Here is a 14,050-nt window from a genome sequence, read left to right as displayed (position 1 = left end):
ATATAGAGGACAGAGGATTTCATCCATTTTGTCTACTTCTTGGCTGATGGGTTCGAAAACCTAGACAAACCAAAACAATATTAATTATATTATATAATATGTATCTTTATTAGAGGTTTATTAGAATCAATATGGACCATATTAAAAGTGTATGTAGTCTGTCTTTGAATGCTGCTACACTTTTCTGGTATTCAATAATGAATTCATTAATGCAACAATGGCTGGGAACAAGCAGACCACAATCACACAAAAGAGAAAGATTTATGAAAAGAAATGAAAAGATTTATCATTCTACACAAAAATAATCATCTTCTGTGACAAGACGTTCTCAATTACTAGTTAAAGACCTGCTCTTGTTGAATTATTATGTTTTCTGTTATTAATAAATTATTGTCAGTAGACCTCTTTCACAGAAGCCATACTGATGTGAAACAGTAGGGTAAATGTGTTCATGATACTAGTTCAGGTCCTGTCCTATTTAGTATAGCAGAGCCAGCATGAGCACCCTGACCTGACCTGAATGGAACGCAGCCTTAATCAGTATTATTGTTGACACCTGTGTTTACTTAACTGTTTCACGTAGAAATGGCTGCTGTGAAAAAAATAAGATCTGTCAGTCAGCATTGAATTTAAATGGAATGCTGAGGCCAAAACTGAAAAGGCATTAAGACGCTTGTTGCTTCACGTTTGCTCACTCTGAGACGTCCTTTTAAGAGGACTGAAGGTTCACCTTCACTCAGAAAACTTGATCGCAAGATTTTTTAGTTTTCAATCAAACTTAAACTCATTAGTTTTGCTAACCTATGTTCTTTTGTTGAGCTCATTTGATTTTCATGTTTAGATAAACTTTTAGAGTTTTTAAAACCTCTCAGAAATTGTATTTGTTCACAGTGAGCTATTAAATTATTAATCATTAAACACCTTTACCTCAATGAAATTACTTAAACCAATTTCTGAAATATGAAATTTTGTGCATTTCTAACACAAAAAACCTGTAGATTCAAGTTTATAGGAAGAAAAGTGAATTATCTCTACAAAACATTATTTGTTGGCAAAACCTTATCAGAACTTAAAGAGACATCTCTGCCTTCTCATAAATATAATGGGACCAGATGGCTCGGCTTGTGGTGCTCAAAGCGCCAAAAAAATACATTTGAGAAACTAAACAGCAATGCCTTTTTCTAGAAATCATGACCCATTTACTCACATCCACAGAATTTATTGTGAGCAGGAACTACTTTATTTCTAGTACATAGAAAGTAGTTCTAGATTCAACCATCTATGAAGATGCTCACAATAAATTCTGTGGATTATCTTGAGTAATCGGGTCATGATTTCTGGAAAGAAACTCTGGTGCTGAGGTTTTCAAATTTATTTTTTCATGCTAAAATATGTACAATTGATTTTGGGGAGAACTGTCCCTTTAAAGAGTTTGACTTGGGTTCAAAACTCAGAAATCTACTGAGGTAAGTTGCCTTGAAATTTTCATTTTCCTCAACTTTTTAAAAAGATTTTATAGTGTTTTCGCAAACTACTGGTGCATTTAAGGGTAAAGATATAAGCCAGTATCCTAACAGCATGTTTTAAAGTAGTTTTTCTGAATTTAATTCAACATAATTTAATATAAACCACTTGCTACTTCAAGGGACAAACCCTCTGATACTGTGCCAATATTTGCTCTTCTGCTCCCTCTAGTGTCAGGTTGAAACACACACACACACAGGTTCACACAAAGTATAACCTGCAACAAAAGCCACACAAAACATGCAGCTGGTCTCTTCATTTAAATTACAATATACTCAAAGTCATTACATAAATATACTCATTACATTATTCAGACGGACATAATATGCCTTTAGAAACACACATGGTCAGTTTGAGAGAAAAAGAGTGAGGAGATCAAGTAGTTCACCATGCTTTATCAAAGAACAGATACAGGTCTCGAGAACGAAAAAAACACAACTTTAACAGTGCCTAAGATTATTTCTACAAGTACACCGGACGTACTGTATATAAAAATATCAGACTCTGAATGCATAGGTTAAGTCAAACTGTATTCTGCTTTTTCTAGAACAATAAGCAAACCCCACAAATACAATGTTAGTTATCTCCTTTCGACAGAATCAAAGAAGATCCTATAAAAGCCCGTTTCAAACATGCTGCTCTCCACACACTGTCCCACTTTCTCAACCGAGCTCCTGCCTTAAACATGTGGCACGGCTTCACTTAATAAAGCATTTAACATAGTTGGGAACATAAGATAAGCACTCTTGGTAGTCTTTTTTTCTTCTTCTCACAGCAAACTTTCCACAAACACATCCTTTTTTCCCCCCCTGACATTGCACTTGTCTCCGCACTTTTCATAACCACTGTTGAACTCTTTCTTGCACGATAGTAGACTTTTTGACACAAACACAACAGGCCTAGTTGGTTAAAAAAAAATTATACAAATTAATAAAAAATATCATAAAACATACAAATACAGTAAGAGCTTCAGGTATACATTTGAACAGTAAACAGTTACCACTGGGTAAGAAACTTTTTGATTGTAGGACGTGTAGTGGCCAGCATCGAGAATTAAACGGAATATAAAGTGTTGATGAAAGCAGCATAAACTTTACCGTCCGACACAACGTGGCTGTGCCTCTTCACCTGTCATCACCAAGGATAATACGTTTTTTTTCTTGTCAGTTTCCGTTTCAACACCTACGATTAAGCTACCAAGTAGAAAACATTAATATCTTTTTAAAAAATTAAATAAAAAATTAAATATTAGCAAGAGACTGGCCTTGACAACCAAACTTAAGTCGTATCTATTGATATACTGTGTAACTTTCAGTATGTTTAAAGGAAATCTAGTCACCATATAGACAGCCAAGGTTTAAAAGGGTGGTTCACCCCAGAATCAAAAATGCATATTTTCTCCTATTTGTTCATCAGTAAGTTAATTCATAGTCCTTGTGAACAGCTTCATGTAGGAACTACTTTCTTTCAATGGTAGAATCTATCAGAACTACTTTCTTTGTACTGGAAAGAAAGTAGTTCCTACATGAAACTGCTGACAACAAGGTCTGTGGATTATCTTGAGTAACAGATCATGATTTATAGAAAGTTAAACTGCTGTTGAGTTTTTCAAATGTATTTTTTTTTTGGCACCACAAGCCGAGTGCCATCTAGTCCGATTACACTGGACAGAGGGCAGACATCGCTATGGCCAACATGTCCAAAACTCTGCAATTCACACCAGAACTATCTACAGGTAAGAGGAAAAATATGTATTTTAGATTTTTGGGGGGTTAAACTGTCCCCTTCAAGTGAGGTGACACAAAGATAATCATGTCAGAAGTAATAATTTCGATGAGTGTTGGAGGAACAAGGAAGCACTCAATCATAAAACCAAGTGTCACAAATACAGATAATCATATCCTTTGCTATATTTTATTTATTTCTCTTCACTTTGGGGGAAAAAAACTCCAACAAGGCTGCATTCTTTTCTGAAGCAGCGATAGTTTATACTGCAGTTAGTATCTTTGCTGGCTAGATTAGTTTTTGGTTTCGATTCTAATCACAGTTAAACAGAAGGACAGCGACTGAAAATATCCAACAGAAGGCATAAAGGGACAGTTCATACAAAAATCAAAAATGCTGATTTTTCTTCTACCCTGCAGTGCTATTTATCCATCTAGATTGTTTTGGTGTGAGTTGCAGACTTTTGTCAGCCTTCTGTCCAATATAATGGGACTGAATGGCACTGTGGCTTGTCAAAGCATTTAAACAATACATTTGTATCATTCCAGAAATCATAACCTGGTTATTCGAGATAACCCACAGTTTCATGTAGGAACTACGTTCTTTCTGCAGTACAATTTACCAGAACTACTTGAGCTTTGAGCTGCACAAGCCATTTAGTCGCATTATATTGGATAGAAGGCTGATATCTGCAAAACCCTGCAACTCAAACCAAAAAACCTCTTGATGGATAAACAGAACTACAGGCCATGTAGTTTTGATTCAGGGTGAACTGTCCCTTTAACTTAAATGATAAATCAAAAGGGAGCCTCATACGCAACCTTTGCTGGGACTCGAGCCATGTTACTCTCAAGTACTCGTATTATTGTTAAGAACACAAAAAAATTTAAATAAATACTTCACAGTTAACAGTTTACGTGTTACGCTGACTGAAACGATAGCACACCCTGCAGAGCAGAAGTGCACATGTAGCATTGTAGAAAAAAAAATAAGAGTCCTGCTTCAAGTTGCTGCACATTTATCTCTAACGATTTAAATGAAGGTTTTGTCTGACATGTAACAACACACGAGAGAACGACTCAAACAGAACAAATTATTTCTTTTTCCACAGTGTATGACTGGATGATTTAAATATGTAGGGAAACCAGAACTCCTACTCAAATGTGTCCATCCTAATGTGGATGTAGATTAAAGCATACTGTACGTGTGGTCAGCAAATACATGTACTATTAGTCCAAAGTCTCACCTGGTGTGAGACTACCTCCACCTTAAGAATTAGGCCAGTAATTGATGCCCTCTGCCGGAAAGACACTAAGGTTTATGCCTACAGCATATATGAAAGTGTGTACGCCAGCTAGAATATCTGATAACACTCTACAGGTCAACTGTGTGCAAGTCCACTGTGCTGCAACTTGTCCTACTCTGTGGACTGATGAAGAACATGTCAGTAACAGTTATGTAAATCCTTCCTGTTGTCCTCTGCTCTCGGTCTTATCAGACCGTTTTCCTCCATGACCATAGTCGCAGCCAGTATAGGGATGTGTCCATATAAGGCTATTGCAGAAACCCATTCAAGTCCAGTCCATGAGGAAGACAAGCCGATGTCTCCCTCTGTTGTCCCACTGGAGCTTTGGCACAAAGTGCAGTGGGAGGAGAGAAAGAGATAAAGAGAGGAGAGACGGAGCCCAAATACTTTCGCACATTATCGAGGACACCATGCATCAGTAATCGCTTAGAACTGGTTGGGTACACTAAAGCGGCAGGAGGGCCGGAGGCGGACAGGAGGAGGAGGAGGAGGAGGAGGAGGAGGGCGATAGCTACTGAACTTGAAAAAACAAATCCCAGTTAGGAAATTGGCGAAACACCAAAGCTGGACGAAGCTGTAACAGGAGACCTGGGCGGGCAACTAGTTATGGTTGCTTGAGGGCGGCTACAGAAGCCCATCATAAGCGGGGGGGGTGGGGGGGGGACCTCGGGGCTCTGTGGTGGCTCTAGTAGGTGAGGCGGGAGGCCTTCATGTTGTAGCAGGGTCTGTCTGTTAGGCCCCCGGTCCCAGAGAACAGGGACAGGCCCTCTGCTTTCTCCAACACGACCTCCAGCTCCTGAAAGTCCTGCAGCCGAGCCACGTCCTTATCCTGGACAGGAAACAAAAATTACATTTCAATCAACAGCAGATTCACGTTCTAATCATGCATTTTAATGAGGAAACAGTAACAAAAGGCCACTTAAAATTATGAAATGAACAGCAAAGACACATAGTGGAGCACTATGACTGCAACTAATGGTTATTTGCTCAATTAATCAAGTTAAGGACCAGTGTGTAAGATTTAGTGGCATCTAGTGGCGAGTGTTGCCCCACCCTTGGGCTGTGATGGTGTGGATTTTTGTTCTTATTGCAGAGACAAAGGAACATTCCCAAAGGATAGAAGTTTAGCGCAAATGCCTTAATAATTATGTTTTATTGTATTTTATTGAAGCACACTATCATGAGCATAGCATAGCTCCTTTAAGGAATACGGCAGTGCAGAAGTGTGTACAGCATGTAAATGAGTGAAAGCGACCAGCAGGCTGAGACTGACTGTGATGCCCATGGCGGAGCAGAAAGCTGTTAATCTGGCAGTATATGTACAATTTGTCGGTTAATAAACGCTGTAGTTTCTCAAGACCAAGAAAGGTCTGGTCTGTTGTTTCCCAACAGATGGAAAACTGAAGGAGGTTAACCCCAAAGTAGGATGAGCAGGAGAGGCTAACACTGTACTTTTACAGCACTCAGTGTCTTCTGCAGTAATTTGTTCATTTTTCTGTGTTGAAAACAGGGGCACATTTATGTGAAAAATTCAGGGACAGGAACAGGAACTGTCGTATTAAAAAGGCGATGCAGTTTTTGCAGTTTTGTCAGGGCTGAGCACGGCACAATTGCTGTAGTTGTTAGCATGTTATTAGCTGGCAGTTGAGTAAAGGGTTGAGTCTGTCGACCAATCAGAGGGTGTGTTCCTGACTTATGTGACAGCACTGATCCATAGATGAGTTACAAGACCCATGCGCTGATCTCAACATGAGACTGACTCTTCAAAATAAAATTTGCAGTGATGACAGTAATGAGCTTGAAAAAACAACAATTCTTATACTCAGGTGATTATAAACTAATGAAAACATAAATCCCTGTAAATCTTACACACTGGACCTTTAACTGTTTGGTCTTGTCAGGAAAAGTGAATATTACAATCTCTGTGAGACCTTTATGAAATCAATCATCAGTCCAAAAGTTAATTATATTCAGCTCACTATATATGACAAAGCATTAAATGCTCATATTTGAGAAGCTTGAACCAGTAAATGCTTAGTATTTCTGCTTGGAAAAATCCATTTTCATTGCATTTTACTGACTAATAAAACAGTCAGCACATTAATCAGTAATAATGAAAATTATCATTTGTTCCAGCCATTAATCAAACAGCTTCTGTTTCAGTATTATTTTCAATTGGACGAGGCACTATAGCGTGTCGTTATTTGTCAGAGGCAGTGGGTAATGACACAAACAGAGTGCACACAGGGGGTAGGGAAGGTTTCAGCGGGGAGGTAAAGTGAATCACAAACAAACTAATTAAGACAGTTTGGGACAGTGTCAGACATGAGTCAGACAGAGAGGATGAGGAGCTAAAGTGTTTTAATATATTTATGACCAAACAGGACAGGCAGCATTTTGGAAACAGGCTGGTTAATTTACCCTGATTACTAATTCTCTTTTATTGAATACAAAATGTGAGACACGTCACATAGATGTTCTCTCAAACTTCTGTGCGCAGTCAGCATTAAACTAAAGGGGCTAAACAGTGTTTGTAGCAGGTGAGCTGCCATCCCTCAGTATTCAAAAACATACCTTTACATAATGTATTATTTCAAGCATCATTGTCTATATCAGGATTTTTTCTTTTTTGAAAGTTTCACATTGTGGGCTCCCTCAGACAAAATTGAGGCACTGGCGTCAGCTAGCTACCAGTATGTCAGCACTACTGAAAGGTGGAAGGGTGAAGTGGGTTTACTGCATCTACTCAAACTGCTCATGTGATCCTTAAGAAGAACCAGAAATGCAGAAGATAGACCATGGAAAAACAAAACAGCGACGAACATTTAGTGAATAAATGGAAGCAGGATTTTAAGTGGCTAGAATATGGCACATCTAAGGATGTGTGAAAGTGTGTGCCGCCAGTTTCTTCAACTAGCCGAGACGTCTGGCTCATTTTTCATCAGAAACATAGTAAAGAAGACTGTTAATTTCCATTAAATTACCTTTTTCTGTATTGTTTTAATATAAGTTTACATTTGTGCCAACAAAAATGTGCTTTAGCCAGCAAATTTAGAGAGTTTCGTGACTTGTGGGGCCTGTGCTTAAAATTTTTAGCATCCATCTCTGGATTAGATGTCATCTACTGAATTAACCATCAACTATTATGATAATTAATAAGTCATTTTAAGTAATTTTTTTAGGAAAAAAATCAGATTTTAGCTTCTCAATTGTAAATGCTTTCTGTTTTTTAGTCCTCTATGACAGTAAACTTATTATCTTTGGGTTGTGGCCAAAACAATACATCTCAGGGCTTCACTCTGGGCAGCAAAGCATTTTTGAATCCATGTGCTCATTTATATGTGTAGCGAACATTCAATCGTGTGCACACCAGACTGGATGACAACATGAACTTGTGCACAGCATGCCGGCCTTCTTTTTCATACCTTTCTCAACATGGTGTTTGGTAGCTTGCGGATCTTCTCCACGTGCTCGGCACTGATGTCTAACTCACGGCAACAGACCCTCAAGAGGGAACGATATGTGAGCTCTTGGCGGTCCAGCTCCACCTCGATGAAGTCGTTCTCCCGTGCGTTGGGGTTCTGGATGCGCACCTTCAGCACCAGCTCTAGAGAGAGAAGGACCAGAATGATACCACTCCTCTAACAAAGATATTGTGTTTTTTAACGAGATGATAGATATATCACAGAGCAAGGGGCGCTGATTTAATTGTACTCATTTCAAACATATGAAACACGTGAGTAAGATGACTCCTGTCTCCTGTATAAAAGACATGTTAGTAATTCTATCAAAATACTGGGCTATGGTTTAAGATACTGTAAGGAAGTGTGTTTCACCCCCTGCCGTGCACATGAACAACAAGGAAGTAGCATATCCCAATTGTGTGCATACTACATGCAACAGTATGTACTTTGTAAAGGAATCTGTAGTAAAATCTAAAACTGAAAAGAAAAAGTATGCAGTTTGGAATACAGGGATGATTACTCTTACCTTGCACATTGACAGGGAAGGTGCTGGTGAAGAAGAAAGGCTGGAAGGCTGGCATGGGCCCACCCGCCTGGCTGTAGCTCAGCTGCTGTGGAATAGACTGCTGCCTGTTCATAGTGGGGTTAGCGCTGGGCACCGGGGCCTGGACCTGGCCCCCGCCGCTGCTGGCCAAGCTGGGGCTGGGCGAGGGCAGGGGAGGCGAGCACATGGTGCCATTGTGCGCCACCGAGTGCGGGTAGTCAGCGTGGTTGACGAGGTGCGGCTCGACCGACAGGTCCATGGGCACCGTGCAGTTAACGACAGCGTGGTTGTGGGATGACGCTGGGCTGGGCGACGTGCCATTTTGCTCAGACACAGGAATGAACTCCCCAGCCTGGGCTTGGCTGTGGGCGTTGGTGGTGGGGTTTGAGGGAGGAGGGGGGCCGTCAGAGACCAGGCTCTGTGATTTCTGAGGCTCATGAGTTGGGGAAAGGGAGGCTGAATCGCTGTGTGTGTCCTCGTCGTATTCTCCAGAACCGTTCTGTGTAAGGTGCTGGGCCAGGATGACCTCTGACTTGTTATCCAACTTGGAATACATGAAGGGGGGGTTGGACAGGTAGTTGGGGATGATTGGCAACTCGGGCTCCTTGACCTCAGGCACTTCCTCTACTTCAACTGCAGTAATAAAAGTGCATAAAAGGAGAGGATTATATTTTTTAAAACAGCTCAAAATGAAAACTGAGACAGCTTATTGCTCCTATTGAGGTTATAACCTGTACATTACATACTGAAGTATCACATGGAACTGATATATCACATGCCAGCAAAAACTTATGCCATGATGTGACAGGGACAGAAATGAGAGGGTAAGAAATGTGTCGTTTACCTCCTAAAAGTCGCTTTATCTCTGGCTTAGATGTGAGTTGTGAGGCCAACTCATCCTTAGCCGTGAGGATTTCTTTGTCCGCTCCACAACTGAGTAAGTAGGACACTATGTGCTTATGGTTCCTCTTGCATGCCCAGTGCAGGCATGTCCTGGTGGGATTATTGGAGAGAGAGAGAGAGAGAAAGAGAGAGAGAGAGCACAGTTTAATAAACCAAAAAACTGACCTTAAATTAAAAAACTTTCTATAGTAAAGATTCCACATAATATCAAACAGGTTGTGTATTGAACTTCCTAGAGGAGTTTAATAGCACCTGTGGCCCACATGATATGTATAAATTAAGGTTGTCAAAAGTATCTATACTTTAACACTTTCTCAGTACCATGTATTTACAACTGCACAATATTGTTTAATTATAGTATTTAAGTAGCAAAGGTATAAAAAAGATCTAAGTGCTCATTCAAAACCTCAGTTCAAAGACTGAACTGAGCACTTAGATCAGTCTTTGTTGTCCTGCCTGAAATTTGGCTTACAGCAAAACCAGGCAGTGTTCAGGGACTTTGTCGGTACCAAAATAAAAAAAAATCTATCTTGTGTCCCTAGGACTTTTTCTTTTCAGTGTGGCATTAAAAGAGTTGCAAGCAAGTATCTTTATTATTGTACTATATCAAAGTTTAAAAGTGTAGTACTGTGACGGCTCCAGATATAGACACTAGCATTTTCAAACAGGCCACAAAACCTCTACACTTAATACAGTTTTCTTTAACTGGGATGCTTGTGTTCACCACTTTTTTTAATTGTGATGTGGTGTAGACAATGACTTATAATGACCAATATTCTGGTTTGTGCTCTTATTCTGAAAAAGACAATATTCCTACTAATCTGTTTACATGGCTAATGAAAATGAATATTTCCTCTAATGTTCCAGTTTCCATGCAGCCAGGAATACTCCCATTATGGATGCCTCTTGCATCAAAATAGGATTTTATCAAGGTTTTCCACTGGCAGACTTGTTTGACTATGCAAACACATTCATTTAATCATTTTCTTGAAAATGTTGGTGTTGTAATAGTTGCTCATATACAAAAATGTTTAGATGTCTGCATTTTTGATGATGTTTAAATGAGATGTGTTTCTTCCTCGGACCAGAGTTGTTGACTTTTGTGGATGTATCTCCTATCCAGCCGTGCAAACTGTAGGCTATTTGGTTTGTTTACAATGCACAGAGCTGATCGTAAACAGGCAAAAGGCTGTGTGTCACAAACCAAAGTAAAAAAAATAACCGAGATATGTTGCATATTCTGACTTTGCTGTATACATGTCCAAAGAATGCTCCTAAATCCTCAATAATCCCAGTATATCACATGTCTCAGTTTGAGTAGGCTAAGCAAACTCACAGTTCAGTGGCCCTGATGTATCAGTAACTAGCTGGTGACAAGCACTGTTACTGTTTTCATACAATATTGGAAGTCATGAAGGAATCGGGATATTTGTGGAAGTGGAATATTTAGTGGCACAGACGAACCTTTGTGGCCACAGTCCTGGGGCCATGATTAATGTCGAACTCTGGCCTGTACATGTGTGGCACAAGCATACAGCTGTATTATATGTGATCACAATTCAAAGTCTTTTTCTGGTGTATGAAATAATCGTGCTTCGCTACTTTTGCCCTTTTGGACATCTTCTGACAGGACTGCATTAAATATGGAATTAGGGATGAGCCCTTCCAATACTTGGTATCAGTCAGATAGTGGCCAAAATCACTAGTTCAGATATCAAGGGGACAGGAATGATACATGTTGGCATTTTGACATTTAAGCAAAACATGCAACCAATGCAATGTACACAGGACTTCTAGCAGTGGCTAATTTGCAGTCAGTTATTAAATAACTGAGTCACATTGTGGGATACCTGTTCATTCTTTTAGTGGAGTAGAATATTTTTTTCACAGTTTTTAGAGGATGTTTTTAAGAGGGCTAAATTCAGCAGAGTGTAACCATTAACATGTATTAATACATTAAATTTATTATTAGCAGCTTAGTTGTTTGAGAGGGAAAAAAACCTATTTATTTAGAGCTGCAACACTGATAGAATGTTAAATTTATCGCCACCTATTTTGATAATCGATTAACTGGTTTGAGTCATTTTTTAGGAAAAAAGATTTCAGTTTCTAAAATGTGAATATCTTCTGGTTTCTTTACTACTCTGACAGTAAACTGAATACCTTTTGGGATAATTGATTAATATTTTTTCCACAATTTTGTAATATTTAAAAGCAAGCAACTAGTAATCAATTATTTGAGAAAATAATTAACCGATTAATTGACTATTAAAACAATCATTAGTTGCAGCCCTGATCGGATTGGTATCGATATTAGCAGTATCAATATTGACATCGCACATGAAAAAGTGGTATTGAACCATACCCTGAACCTATATGAAACATTGTTTGTAGCTATATGTCAATAAACCTATTATGTGTCAGTGGCGATGCGAGCAGATTTGTCATGAACCAGTTCACATTTTATTGTACTTCACCTTTCAGTCATTGATCCGCTCTGTTGTTTTGAGATGACTAGAATAAAAGTGCTTTCGACTTCAAACCGTCCCAGAATAGCAGATAACAGGACATTTATGTACTGTTTGAACCACAAAGATAAAACGTGGCAGGTCTGTTTGACTAACCAGCCTGGCTCTGCCTAATCTGATCTCGCTGACTACTTTTAATCCCTTTAACAACGCATTTAGCTGCACTGAACTTTTCCACAACCATGTAACACTAAATATTTACAAACGTGTGAAGCAAACCAACACCTGTCGGCTTGGGCTTGACGTAGTAAAGACCACTTTTGTTAAACCAAGCACTCACCATCCATTTATTTCGTTCTGCGAGTTAACATTTACTCCACTCTCCACCAATGTCCGCACTTCGTCGATATCCCCGATGGCAGACGCCTCTCTCAGCCGCTCCTGTAGTTCTTTATCCAACGAAGTGGTGGACATTTTGCTACTGACAACTAGCGCTGCGAGGTCATAGGATATACAAAAGCCTCTCGGATTAAGTTGTCAATACTAACCACCGAACGATTTTCCTACTGATGGCACGCAGGTCCACTATAAATAGACTTGCCAGCTAGCATTAGCTACCCGGCTAACTGTACCTACTGGCTAGCTCAGCGAGGATGCTAGCAGTCTTTGGTGCTAGCTTGTGGCGGCAAAATACTCCGACTAATGTAACTTCGTGTTGTTGTCGGAGTCTTTCTACTGCAGGCTCCGGTCCTCGGCAGATATTTCTGTTTTTAGTTCACGTTATGGCACCGCTGCCAACACTCATTCAATCAGTCAGGGGTGTCAGAGGTCCGGACCGTCAGTGGGCTGCCAGGAACACCACCGCCTCATCGGGGGGCATCTTTAGATGTGACAACGGTGAACGCAAATGTTAGTTCCCCTCTGAATTATTCTCCCCATTATTCAAACGCGTTTTCTGCTGTTGCCTCTCTACTTTATATGAAATTACAAGAGCGCAATTAAGCAGATAATTGTGAAAAATGAGAGATGAATTTGACTTATTATTTGTTGCTCAGTTTTGTCTATTTTATTTTGAAAGCTATAACCGGAAGTTATGATTTATTATCATGTCTGCCTTCACACTGTTATCCTGTCTGGTTTCTTTTCCTCACCAAAAATATGTTAAATTATTATAAGGGCTAATGGTTATAAATATTAATGTTTTTATTTGTAATAATCAGAATTATGTTTCTTTGCCATTATGTAAATTTTGTGATTCATTTCCTTATTTTGACCACTTGAGGGCAGTAGACACTCAGATTCTAATCAGTCATGCCACCTCAGAACATTAGTACCACCATAATGACCAGCCTTTAAATACAGCAGCGTAGGCCTATGCTTTTAGCTACAAACAGTTAATGGAGGAATCAGATTTATGATAATAAGAATATTAATCATAAGAAGAATATTTTTAATTGTTGACTGTTCCTTCCTTCACAGTAAGGCAGTGATTTGAAGCCATAAAATTTTTGTTCGTTAATCACGGATGATGCATGTGCATGCTACAAGCATGATCGAGACTACATAGCAGGCTGAAACAAATGGAGGCAAAAACATTACAGGAAAGACTAAACTTATCTTTAATTACATTTCCATGTTCTCAGAGTTTAAGTATTTTCATTCAAAATTTTGTTCTATTTATGTGTTTGCGAAATAATGAGATTCCTCAGTGCACCACTAGATGGAGCTCAAGTAGCACCAGACTAATTGCCCTGCCCTCTTGTGGCCACAGTGAGGAACTGCAAAACATTAGATTCGTCAAACCAGCGTCAATTTAGACATGATAGCATATGGCCTACTTCTGTTGATTACCTTCAAAATACGGGGAGCAGATTGCCATAACCAAAAATTAATTAAAATAATTTAATTTGAATTGTTTTCTTAGTGGTCGAAGTTCTAAACACAAAATCTCCATGGATCAAAAATCCAGAACGGAAAGAGTCATTATTGACCTTGTTTGCACTTCGAGGTCTCCTGTCAACAGTTTTACAGGTGTCTCTTTTATAATAGTGGCTTTTAGGTAAAATGGTTTTTGGGACGCTGCTGAAATTTTCACTGCAGTAATGTGAGTGACCAC

At 39.3% G+C, this 14,050-nt stretch overlaps 1 protein-coding gene across 1 annotated transcript; it reads right to left on the bottom strand.

Annotated features, from left to right (window-relative positions):
* Positions 1-1,899: 1,899 nt before the first annotated feature.
* On the bottom strand, positions 1,900-12,827 carry ankrd40 (ankyrin repeat domain 40). The gene is made up of 5 exons (XM_084744632.1): positions 12,275-12,827; positions 9,408-9,556; positions 8,546-9,196; positions 7,981-8,162; positions 1,900-5,384 (listed from the first exon to the last, which is right to left on the bottom strand). Exons 1-5 carry the CDS (start codon positions 12,406-12,408, stop codon positions 5,241-5,243), a joined length of 1,260 nt encoding a protein of 419 aa, XP_084600758.1. The 5' UTR covers positions 12,409-12,827; the 3' UTR covers positions 1,900-5,240.
* Between the last annotated feature and the right edge of the window lie 1,223 nt (positions 12,828-14,050).

This window comes from Lutjanus erythropterus, chromosome 19 (genome assembly GCF_056507025.1).
Source record: "Lutjanus erythropterus isolate fLutEry1 chromosome 19, fLutEry1.hap2, whole genome shotgun sequence".
Taxonomy (NCBI): domain Eukaryota; kingdom Metazoa; phylum Chordata; class Actinopteri; order Lutjaniformes; family Lutjanidae; genus Lutjanus; species Lutjanus erythropterus.
This window is presented reverse-complemented; position numbering and strand designations above follow the sequence as displayed.

Bases quoted from the DNA above. Each gene is read 5' to 3' on its own strand.
- ankrd40 (XM_084744632.1), bottom strand. From the start codon at position 12,408: ATGTCCACCACTTCGTTGGATAAAGAACTACAGGAGCGGCTGAGAGAG. The intron at 9,197-9,407 runs GTAAACGACACA...TTATTACTGCAG, and splicing joins GATAAAGCGACTTTTAGGAG to TTGAAGTAGAGGAAGTGCCT. The intron at 8,163-8,545 runs GTAAGAGTAATC...TTCTCTCTCTAG, and splicing joins CTTCCCTGTCAATGTGCAAG to AGCTGGTGCTGAAGGTGCGC.